This window comes from Pygocentrus nattereri, chromosome 26 (genome assembly GCF_015220715.1).
Source record: "Pygocentrus nattereri isolate fPygNat1 chromosome 26, fPygNat1.pri, whole genome shotgun sequence".
Lineage (NCBI taxonomy): Eukaryota > Metazoa > Chordata > Actinopteri > Characiformes > Serrasalmidae > Pygocentrus > Pygocentrus nattereri.
In genome coordinates, this window is record NC_051236.1 from 30,105,978 (window position 1) to 30,119,018 (window position 13,041).

A 13,041-nucleotide genomic window follows, 5' to 3' on the forward strand; every position below is an offset into this window, starting at 1 on the left:
AGCGGCGTCCCATTACAAAACACAGAGCTAGCTGACTGTAATCTAAACCCTGTTACTGACATGTCAACCGAGATAATACAATTACAACCACAAAATACTACCAGCGCGATGAGAAAAGACAAAGATCGAAGGATGCAGTCATTCATTCCTGAGCACTTACTCTGCTTTTAGGTATGTTGGACTATTAACAAACATAATTACTCATGTTTTGTTTAACAGGGTCATAGAGTGTCAGAGTACATCTAATCCTGTCATTCTGTAAGAAGATCTGTCAAAACATTGACAACACAGGATAAAAGGTGATTCCAAAGGTTTTTTGGTGTCACCGGCATTATTTTTGTTCCTAAATACAATATTTCATGCCACATGTGACTATAAAACATCAGCCTGTCCATAATGTTACGATTATTATGCAAACACTGAAACTGTAAGACAAACAATGTGCACACACAATGAAATACTGTGGCTTCAAGAAATTACCCAAAAAGTCCAGCTTAGTTTCCTTAAGCAGCCTGATCATTAAGTTCATGTTACAGCTCAGCTTAGCACAATAGACAAGGAAGAATGAACCGTAGCTCGGTCTCCCTACATTTGTATATGTCTGCCACCAGCGAGTGGTGTTTTTTACAAACAGATGGCCTTAATTAGACTGGTCTACTAAACATGAACATCACAGATGCATCACACAGTATTGAGTATAAACATCACAGAGCTTCAGTCCTGATTCTGTCTATCCTAATCTGCCAGTAAACCTGCAAGCAGTATACAAAATAACAGAAAATTACATGAAATACTCCACATTGGCCATTTATACAGGTGTAGCTTTGCAATTACAAGGTCTCAGGGTGTAGTAGGACTTCACAAAAAGTGATTGTCTGTTATATTTAAGTTCTGCAGGTCATGTAATGATGTTACTGTTGGGAATAAAAAGATTAACATTTTAAAACATAAAATTATCCAATCATGTTTTTCCACCCATGGTAGCTACACAGATACAGCCAAGCTCCAGTAGCTCTAAGAGCTGGACAGAAGGCCCTGCACATTAGATTAAGCACTACCTAGAGGAACTGACAGTGGAATCAGCCAGTCCCGTTTTGGTGGGTGGGACCTATTTAGTCAGAAAAAATGTCATTGACTACAAATGTTATACCCTGACTAGGGTTCAGTCAGATGTTAGAAGTGGAAAACAGTGGCAGCTCTACGCCAACGCTCTTCATGGATTCAATGTTAAACTGCTACATACAAATTAAACGCATGTTAATGTCAGTTACAAGGTTCAGATACAAAACACATCATCTAGAATTTGCACCGGTATTAGTTCAGTGTTGACACACTGTTAAAAATCTCCAGAAACTAGCATTATGATAAAAGTGAGAGTTTAATATTTTTTTCCCAATTCTTTCCATCTTTAGTCTTATCCAGTTCCACCCGCTAGCAAGGTCTTCTTCAATCACTTGATAGTACGACTGAGAGTGAAAGCTAACAAGCTAAGTGCCCCAATGCAGCGTCACTGGACCGTTCAGCATGTTTGAAGGACAATCCCAACTGCCAATTGTGTTACATTATCTAAAAGATGCCCACACCGGCTAGCATTGTGCTGAGTAATGGGGGGAGAGAGAGGGGGATCCTACCCACCTAGAAAGAGCAAAGCCAATCATGCTGTCTTGGACCAATGGCTACAGATAGTTCTAGCACTAATGAGGCATTACAGGGTCAGTGCTTAGATGGTTGCATCACTCAGGAGAGAAGTGGGTTTTTTTCACTGAGTTTTGACATCTTTGCCATGAACTGATGGCTGTAGTAGTCCTACTGCTACTGCTAGTAGTCATGTTTTGTGTGTGAAGTCCATCTGTTCATGTACAACTTTGGTCTGTCATCATCTATTCAAGTGGTCACCAACCCTGTTCCTGGAGATTACTGTCCTGCAGAGTCTATTTCCAACCGTAATCTGCCACATCTGGAACTAAACTGTCTAACTATATGTTCATGCAACGTTATGGTCTCTAACTGTACAGCAGCAAGACGGAGGTACAAGGTAGGTGTGTCTAATAAGGTAGCGAGTAATGGTACAGTGTTAAAAAGGTTCAAAGACACTATTGGATGTAATACACTCAAACCAGTGCAACACACACTAATGTGCCACTGCCATGACAGTGAGAATGATGCACCACGCAAATAATACCTTGTCACCAGTGGACCTATGGCGGCCTGTTCCCACTGATGAATGAGGTCATTGCTGGCTCTACCTCAGTGACATTAAAAGCTGCTTAGGGCCTCCTGGCCACCAGAGAGCCCCTTAAATTCTGGGTTACCACTGTATAACTGAACGTTGTCTAAGATGCTCTAGTGAGGGGTAAAAGAGCAACTGTTTAACCATGTCTCAAAAATGAACATACAAGTCTCAAGCCAAAACACGGAGAGGAAAAAGAGAAGATGAGGAGAAAAAGCTTAAAGATGTTTTACTTTCTGTTATGTTGACATTATGTGTGTATTATTTGCTTTGGCTTGTAGTCGGACAATGGAAAGCCGTTGAAAAAAAAATGTCACTACCAAAATAATCAGATCACTACCAAAGTTTGATCAAAGGTTTTAGTAGTGACTGTTTCAGCAGTTTGAGCATAACTCAAAAACACCAGCCAGTCCATGACTAGCAAGCACAGCTTTGAACAGTATTACATACATAAAATCATAATATTTTCATAATATTGAAACACAAAAATGTTTACTAGTAATTAGTGACAGTTACACACCAATTGTCAGATTTTGGTACACAACAATGAGGTCTAACTGCTCACCATGTGGCCAGGCACGCAGTCACACTTCCCGCTCTAAAATGCAGGGGTGTGACTAAACTAAGCCTCTGCCTAGGGGCTAATAGTTTTGGGACAGCCAACTCCCAATAGAAAATATTTTCTAATTAGCTTATTATTGTCTCAATGATTTTAAATGCCTTGGGTTTAAACAGATCATAACATAATCCTTGTAAATATCTACAGTCTGAATACTTCTCTATTTTTTATTGAAGTAATTTGAGAGAGTGGTCCATATATGCTGACCTGTCGGTTTATAATGTTCATCTATCTTGTACCTACACCTACCTCAACCTATTCATCAACAGACATAGACCACCTCAGGACAATTGCCGACTAGACATTATTCAGGTTCTCATCACAGTGGAGTTGCTGGGGCTTTCACACATATCACCGCCCGCCAACAGCAGCTCTGTGGTCAGAAGTAGATATATTTGCGTTCTAAGCCTACACAAACATCACAGAGAGAAATATATGTGTGTATAGGTACGTACATGCTGTATGTGTGTACAGAGACGTATATATCTCTGTCTCTGATGTTTATGTAGGTTTAGAGGGCAAATCTCTTGCAAGTATCTATTCCTGAAGTTCTGTCCTGCTGAATTCTTCGAATCCAGAGAAAGATGACCTTCTGTGTAGAGTGTAGGCCTTTTACAAATGAAGGGCCTCTGTTTGGATTCCTTACTGAGGAGGAACTTCTGCATTATGTGACAACACAAGACCAGATGTTCAGTGCTTTCTCTGGAGGAGTGCACCACACATTCATCAACGTCCATCTCTCTCTCGCTCTCTCTCTCTTACACACATACACACACACATGGTGAATTAAACCGTCTTAAGACACAGAGGATCAAATTCATGTGAAAGTGATAATAAAGACCATTTATTGAGTGTGTGAATAAATAATCGTGCACTTTTGTAGGAATGAATATCTCTGCAGGCTTTGTGGTCCATGACAGTAAGATAGATGAGAGCACTCCTACAGCACTCATACACTGAGAGAGAGATGCATTCTGCTGCAGTTGTGTGTGTTTACTCCGCTGCGATTCCAGAACATTCCTCAGGGCTGTGTTTGTAACTTGTGGACTAAATGCACGCTGCTATAGCCGCTAACCTAATGCCTTTCGAGCAATATAAAGCTAGCTGTTTCAGTCCAAAGTTCTCCCTCCAGCTGCTCTCGCTCAGAAAGCTAATGAATTTCTGCTACTCTCCACATGCATGTCCACATGTGGCACTATTTAAGACATTGATGAATAATAGCCGTTATTATGACCACTCAACATTTCACTGTCTATTTGGATATATTTAAACAGGCAGCCAAAACCTTTTTCTTTTTTTCCACCAAACTGATAATTATCTGATATTTTTCCTTAAGCATAAACATCTGTACTTCTCCTCCCAAATTTCTGATTCTGATCAACACCGCATTCGCAACTTAGCAGTTTTTCTCTAACAGCTGATTTAACTTATCAGCCAGCTATCAAGACTTCCATTCATTGAAATGAGTATTTTGGGAGCATGGAAAATACTGATGAATATCAGGGAACACAAATGTAGACACATGGTTAAAACAGCCTTAACATTAATTGCCACGCCAAGTTCAGATAATTTACGTAAAATTGGAATCTGGTAAAACTCAACCCAACAACCATAGTATGTGACATTTAGGACAGCTGCTTTGCATGCGATGAGTGATAAAAGTGACTACATGGAGCTTTTAAAAATGAAAAGTCAAGTTTAGGATCAAGGCATAAGCTATGGAGCTCATAAATGAAGCACTAAACAGAGTTACGATGTCAAAAAACCTCATGACGCATAATTTGTCATGAAAGTGTCAGTATTCTCTTTTGAGCATGGAACGAAACAATGGACATTCTATACATTTCAAGTTTTACATTAGACCAACACAATGTTTAGGATCACTAAATTCTTTTATGAAGATATCATTTCGGTTTTCTTCTTTTTTTGATTATATCTTAGTTTGCAATGTCACCCCTATCAGGGATGGGTAGTAACTAGATATATTTACTAGTAAAATATACTACCAAAAAGGATCTGAACTACAGAATATTTTTAAACAGGACTTTTACTTTTACTCAATTAATATGATTCATTCAATTCCTTTTGGGTTTAATTTTGTTCTGTTGTGTTGATTCAGCCTCAGGTTGCCCTTCTGCCACTCACACTTTTAGCAAGGATCCAAAAAAGTATAATGCCAAACAAACTTTAATTCCTGTATTAATGCCGTCCACAGAAAGACAAGTATCTCCAAAACAGTAATTTTACAAGAAAAACTAAAAACGTTTACTTTTAATGTAAATTTAATGTTAGGATTTTTTATTCCACACTATACTCGAGCGATTTGATCCATTCATCATGAAATTTTCACACGACATAAAGGACGGCCGCTGTGTTGGACAGCGAGATTATGCTGATACATGCTAAAGTTCCATTTCAGTTCTAAGTAAAACTGAGCAGGAGCTTTCGTATCTCCATCCATCCATTTTCTAAGCTGTTTCTCCCTCAGGGTCACGGGGGGGTACTGGAGCCTATCCCAGCAGAAGGCAGGATACACCCTGGACAGGTCGCCAGTCCATCGCAGGACAGACAGACACAGACAGTCACTCACACCTAGGGGCAATTCAGCACGTCCAATTGGCCTGACTGCATGTCTTTGGACTGTGGGAGGAAACCGGAGAACCCGGAGGAAACCCACGCAGACACGGGGAGAACATGCAAACTCCACACAGAGAGGACCCTGATCACCCAGCCAGGGAATCTAACCCAGGCCCACCTCGCTGTGAGGCGACAGCGCTACCCACCACGCCACCGTGCCACCGCTGTATCTGTGTTCTGCTAAACTACTTTTACTTGAGTTATCATGTCACTGAAGTGATACTATTTTTATTTGAAGCTCCACATAAATAAAAATACACAAATACACTTCAAGTCCCATTAAATACATGGATTTTGAGACCTCTCTGGTGGAAGCAAAAAGACATTTAGTACAGTCGGTTGTGATTCAACCTTCCCTGAGTGGATACATTTGACGATTGAAAGCGCAAAATGAAAAATTCAAAGAGAGCGCCGTTAAAACTGAGTGAAGGACATGTGTTCTGATGTAAATGAATGTCCTAAACATAAATAAACCAGAGCTTCTTTCTGAGGTGGCACATGTGACATTAATATGTAAAGACCTATGATGCGATCTGGAAAACACAGCATCCCACTCCACACCTCTGACTTTGAAATCCTGATTTCAAAATTTACAGTGTGACTCACAGCAACACATGAACACCATATTTTAGAGGTCCTCCTGACTCAGTAACGCTACTTCCTTCAACTGTAAGGACAAAATCTTACAGTACAGCTTTAAATATGGGTTTACGCTTCTCCTCATACCCCTTTTAGCAATTAGCAGCAGGTCCTTTCAGAGCTCGAGCAGCTCCTGCCCTGCTCTGACCCTGAGAAAGGTGGTTCTTGTTAGCATAAAGCTAGCCTGTTCGTTAGCGAGGACTGCAGTAAAGCACAGCGGTCAGGCTGTCCTGCACTGACTGCAGCTCATAACTCTGTGGCTTTGGGAAAGAGCCATCACGTCCTACAACTGCTAGTCATCAGACATTCACTAAAGAATGGAATTATATGTAAATAAATGCCCCAGAATTGAAAGCACACGCAAAACGAAAACACAGATTCATCACACGTGAAGGGCCTTAGGCAGAAGTTTGCTAATTTGCTAATTGTTGGGTTATCAGCTTGTATTACTGGTTAGCTACATTAGCCTTGCGGTTCCAATGCAAAACTAAAAAAGCACTTCAAGCACTAAACATGTCTTGGCTGATGTACTACATTTGGGGTAAGGGGGAACTTTAATTTTTCTTGTGCTAAACCATCACTTTAAAAGCTGGGCAGCCAGCTTCCTTTCTCCTCAGGGAGGAGTGAGTAGGAGCTGATAGGAGAGACAGACGCGTTTTTTCTAACCCTTCCAATAAAGTGGGCCAAGCACCTGCATTAATGGCTTTTTAAGGCAGCGTGACTTAGTCCGGTACTTTTAAGGTGATAATACTAGGCTTATAGCAAGTCTACAGCAATAAATATGGCACATAAATACATACCATGCAGGTGAACTAAGCCAATGTCATAGGCATAGATCCCTAGTGCCCTAGGGATCTATGTAGATCCCATAGTGCCCTATTACAGTACCCGTTTAACTGCTTAGTATTCGGTTATCAATTCTAAACTCAAACTGAAATCAAAACTGAACTGAGTTTTTTTCCCTTGTTAGTTTATAAACTAAAGGGAACCCTGACTGTTAAGATGTGTGTGCCTCAAAATGGTGTACATGTCCAGTACTGTTGAAACATGTTGCAGAAACCAAATCGAGCACTTTATTTATTTTTTAAAATAGACAAAATCCCTGTACTAGTGTGTTACAGTTTTGGTTACGGCATCAAATGGCCGTTCTCTCTCTTCAGCGAGCTAAAGATCTAACTTAAATATAGCATTCAGCCTTTCCAGCTTTAGCTAAGCATACCATTACCATTACAAGAGTCCAGTGCAACCACACAACATCCTCAAAGGCCAACGACAACAGTGCTAGAGAGACTGTGCCTGTTTGGCATGTCTTTTTTATATTTAAACTTAATATTTCAACTTAACATACCATACTTAATAGTATGTGACATTCAAACTATTTTAAGTATAAAAGTACTAACAGGGCTCCTTTTAAAGTGGTAATTTGTAATATGTTTAGTTTAAAACATTCCAAAATGAACTAAAAGTATCAATATAACGTCAAGAAATAATAGTTTTGACGTTACCATGCTAACCAGCTAGCCCTGGTCTGCCCTGCCTTGTAATACCACAAGCAAAGTAATACATAACAGCAAAGTAAAAAAGTGACATAAGCTGAACGGCATTGCTTTCCACTACTGGCGACAGCTCTTGGCGAGTAACAGGATGATGGCTGATGCTGAACTCAAGACTGGTAAGCAAACAAGTGTTAATTCTAACATTTTCCATTTATCAATAGCGATTTAGCAAAGAGTGAGGGACTATGCATTTCCCTCTTTCTTACGAAAGGGTTCGCCACCAGATGTTTCTGGTGATATGTTGCCCCCTCTTTGTTTGGAGAGAAGAGTATGAATTCAACAGATGATGTCATCTTACATATTGCTCCTTTACGCAAGATGCATAATATCATTTAAAAGGCAACGTGATTGTTTTCTCATAGTCTTTCATCAAAATGTCCTTTGCTCACCTCTGAAAGAAATTTTAATCATAATAAAAGAGTTTTAATCACATCACTGGCAGGCGGGGCAAAATAATCTCGCATCTTTCAGCTCCTTCTCCGATCACCGCCAACTATAATGTTTAGCTAGCTCAGAACCTTTCCCTTGATACCCTGGTTCCTCAGAAAAGCACATTGATGTAATTAATCATGATAATAAATATTCTCATACTGCACAGCCCTACAAATCACACAAAAGGCACCTATCGCCGCTGCCGGGACAAAACCTCCGATCTCCATTTCTGTCATTTTTCAGTTTTTGACATATTTTGAAAATGCCTTTAAAATGACCTTTACATCATGCATCATTTTTATGATGAATGGACCAAAATAAATGACCCAGAATTACTTGAAAAGACAGCTGGTCCCATTGACTTACATTAAAAGTAAAGTATATTTTTCCTTTTCCTGTAAAGTTACCATTTTAGAGATACGAGGTTTTGTTCCCGACAACAGCGATTGCATATCTTCTGTTACTTGGCACAACTCAGCCCTATCAATGATCTATCACTCTTTTTTATTTATTTTATTGTATTTTTCAGTGCTATTATTACAAAAGGATACACACCCTGACCTGGGACTACGGGTGCAACTCAGTTTGCGATTCAGATGTGTATTGTTTAATAAAACCCTGAAAACACACATTTTACTGGACTACTTGCAAAGTAGTGGAATATAGACAAGAAAAATAAACGTTTTTTGTAACTTGTACATTAGAAAAGAATTTCATGTGTACACACCTTTCTGATTATTATATTCAGTTACAATCAATTCTAACTCTACACAATTTATGCTGCCTTAAGATCAATACATCACGATGCATCAATGCATGTACACACCCACTGGCAACACGGACTACATGAAGGCGTGAAGCACTTTCAATCAGAAAGAGTAAAGCTATGACTCACCGTGGTTCCGCATGTGACGCAATAGCGGCTATCCCATCGTCATAAAACAGCCCTAGCAACCTGTAAACAGATCAGCTAATACTGATACTTTATTTACGGCCTTCTAATAACGCTGCTTTAGAAAAGACATGTTAAAGTATGGGCATGCGATACGGAATTAACTTTACATAATTATACTACCTGACCTGACTAATTCAATTCAGTATTGCATTCATTAGCACAGGCATAGTGTCCTTTAATTTTCAGTGCCATTTTAAATATCACCTTTGCATTGAATATGCTCTTGTGAGACCACTGAGAAACTCCACGCACATTTCTTTCTAAGTGCAGTGATAGGAACCAGGGGTCACAGTGTTCACAGTGATTTACTATCCAAAACGAGCGATGAACCTATACATGTCTCCTGAGGTTTTACATGTGATGCTGATGATGGTAAAACAGTTGTAAATCTATGACTGGCGACTGTTTTTCAATCTGCATTAATACGTTTGAGAACTACATTTTAGGCCACAATCTTATCACAAAACTATTATAAAACAATGTCTTAGGAATCAGACAAAAAAAATTGCAACAATTTAGTGTAAGAGCTTCCTGTGATGCAACTTTTAAAAGGATTAAAGGACTTCAGACATCTGGTTCCCATCACCAGCACTTTGAACAGTTCTGACTGTTTCTCCAGAATGGAGCATTGTACATCAATCCACTCTGTTAATGATTTAATTATATAGACATTTTTAAAACTTGGTGCAATTCCACTTTAAACAAATAATTAGTGGACGTTATGCAAGTAATGCTTACGCTATTATGCTGTGATAGGTGCTTTTTAGAAGGTGCATAGCCCAAACAGATCACTACAACACACACGATAGCAGTATGCAGTTAACCAGTGTATGCAGGCTACTGACCACTATTTAATACGTGAATTTAATTAGAAAGGTTTTACAGTCTCCTGGACACAAAACCTGTCCTCCAGGATAACAGCACGCACACGCCCAAGCAACCTGAGGCTCTGTGGAAGAATCTCAGCTTATTTAGATCCAAATACACTCTGTTCAGCTTTCAAACTGGTACTAAATTAATTTGAATAAAGACTACAGTACACACTTAAGTCAGTCACATTCACTTTTCACCCCCTATGTTCAGTTAGCGCCTTATTACGCAAGAATTCCTAAGTGCGTTCAATTAGAAGGGTGTTCCAAGTGGAAAACATTTCTTCCAGGTTAAGAGCGCATACACACGAGTGGCCTGAGGCTCCATTTCTCAACAAATTCTCAACCAAATTCACTTCGGAAATGAAAGGTGGTTGATTTGTTCCAGCTTCAAGCAACCAAAGACGGATGAATCCCAAAAGCGCCTTGTATTGGCAAATGGGTGAGCCCTAAGCTCAGAACAGTTCAGCACGAAAACCCACTGTCAGCTTCAGCGGGGCTTTAGAAGTGAAGGCAAAAGTGCACTGACCAGTGAGTAGGAAAGTCTGAGCACTTTAATCAGCTTAAATTAGATCTCATACATGGCAAATCACATTCAGATCAAACTCTAAGGTTTATTTTAGCCCAGTAAAGAAGGCAGAATGAGATTTCAACTTCTAACCTCATTTTAGCTTTCCTCTCTTTCACAACTTCGTGTAAACAGAAAGTGGAGGAAGTAAAGTGGTAGGATGTTTCATGGAAGTCTCATACTTTATCCTGGCATTTGGTTTGGTGGACAACAGTTGGAAAAAAAGGATCCAGGGGTGTTGTGCTGGGAATTGCTGTGTCTTTGTTTTTGCCTGGCATTATTAATACAGCAGTAGTATTTTAGTAGTCTTTTTTAAAAAAAGAGGCGGAATCAGCTGTAACCAAACTGCCCTATGGACAGTCACAACAGTAACAGGTGTTTAGTGGCCAGTCGCCTCGTTAAAAACAACAGCTATTTCCAGCAAAGCAAACAGGAGACCTCCAATCATTCAAGAGCGCAAAAACCCCAGTAATAAATGAGCACCTACTGGGTTAAATGATCTTTTACAAGTGTTTCATTAGTGTTCAGCTAGACTTTCTTAAAAACTGTATGTTCTCATTTAGTCCTGGGAGTTTTGCTGTGCAGCTGAGACAAGCCCAGCTATGATGATCAGTTATTCTACAACACATATATACTGTCAAACAACCAGCTCAGTCCATTTTAAAAAGTCTGTCTTTAATTTACCCGTTTCTAAAGCTGGATAGGCTGAGTGGGTTTAATTAGAAGGAAAAAACACATGGCCCTCCAGAAGAAGAGCAAAATACGACTCTGCCTTCGACTGTACAGCTAAACAGGATCTACTAATACTACAATATTATTCCTATTACAACTAATATGAACACTTCTACTACTATAAATACTATTACTACATCTGTCACTACTATTATGGCTCCTACTGTTTCAGAGCTTGTATTTATATTAGTACTATTATTCTTATTATAATAACGCTTATTTTTCTAATATTACTATTATTGATAGTATTAGGGCTATTACTATAAATAATACTAATTCTCCTGTAGCTGCATCCATTATCCCTGCTACTTATATTTCTACTGCTTGAGTGCTCATATCAAGACATGGACAACTACTACTACTACTACTATTAATAATAATAATAATAATAATTATAATTATAATAATAATACTACATGGCATTATAACGATCAAAATGATCAGCTCTGAGGCTCCTGCTGTAAACAGATCCTCAGAAAGTCCAGCTAAAGCGTTGTGGTCAGTACCTCTCTGTCCTGCTGCCTCTCCGGTCATGGACTTGAGCAGTAAAGCGCTGTTAGGAAGGAACTGGCACGCGCGAGCAGCCCAGCAAAGACACTAAAGCAGGATTCCTCCGAGTGATACGGGAATGAAGTGGCATAATCCCAGGTGGTTTAATCCCAGCTCCGGAGGGAAACTGTGACCCCGCTGCGTCCTCCACAACTCCCCCCAGACTCCAGGCTCAGTCCCCCCGCGCTCAGCGCACAGACTAAACGCAGCAGCTTTTGGGACAAATCAAGTGCCCCCATCCGCGCGCACACGCACGCGAGTGTTTAAGCCCCGAGGTGTCAGATTCCAGCCTCTCCCACATGATCCAGCCTACAGGTTACACTGCTGTTACTCTGCCGCAGGAATTAAAGCAGCCAGATCAAATAACGACCAAGTGCGGGTTTTACCTGCAGCCACACTTTCTTCCCGCCGGGGTCACAGCACCTGCCTTTTAAAGGAACATTCCAGCGGTTTCCCCAAACTGTGAGATCTTAGTGTTTCTGTCGTGAAGCTCTTTTACGGTAAAACACAAAAAAAGTGCCGCTCGTCATCTTCCACCGGAGAGCGAGCTGCTCCGACGGGCTCTAGTGTGGCTGGCTGAGCGACATCGGCCGGGAATTAGCGGCATGTGACTGAAACCTGCCGTGCTCGGCGCTGGAGCGCTGCTGATCACAGCCCTGACTGCGGGCGCGCTTATGACTGACACGCCTCTCCGCTAATCCGAGTCGTCCCTGTGTCCCGGGGAAAGGTGCTGCCGACCCGCTGCTCCTGACAGCGCGCACAGCTCAGAGTCTCAACTACCAACACACAAACTCGGTCTGGGCCGCTGTCCTCGCTACTAACCACGCAACGCGGTCTCTGACGATGACCAGCAGGTCGGTTAGCGAGCCGTCAGCCCGTCAGGCGGTCAGGCGGGTTAACCCGGGCTGTACAGTGCAGACACCTGAGGAAATGTGTGGAAAGATAAACATCTTACACTAACCTCTCAAGTTTCACTCAAGTTTGCAGAATTACCTTGTGTGGAAGACGACGAGCCCTTTCGGAGTAGCTCGAGCGTTAGCTTCACCCTCCTCCTCCTCCTCCTCCTCCACCTCCACCTCCTCTTTAAACGTGAAAACCCAGACACCACTTTAGAGACTTCGGCCTAATGGTTTAAAATGGGTTGAACCGCGTGAACATCAGTTTGGGGACTTTAAATTGGCCCAACGTTACAGGCAGCTGTAAATGCAGATGGTCTGAGCTATAAGCTTGACCGGCATAGCAACAGCAATTAAGG

The 13,041-nt window shown here is 40.9% G+C and overlaps 1 protein-coding gene across 1 annotated transcript in view; it reads right to left on the bottom strand.

The window, feature by feature from the left end:
- LOC108438052 (neurturin) overlaps positions 1-12,343 on the bottom strand; it is a 31,434-nt gene extending 19,091 nt beyond the window's left edge. Inside the window, exon 1 of the mRNA XM_037534845.1 lies at positions 11,744-12,343. Within this exon, the coding sequence (XP_037390742.1) occupies positions 11,744-11,771 (28 nt within the window). The 5' untranslated portion in view covers positions 11,772-12,343. The remainder of the gene's footprint in view (positions 1-11,743) is intronic.
- Positions 12,344-13,041: the final 698 nt, after the last annotated feature.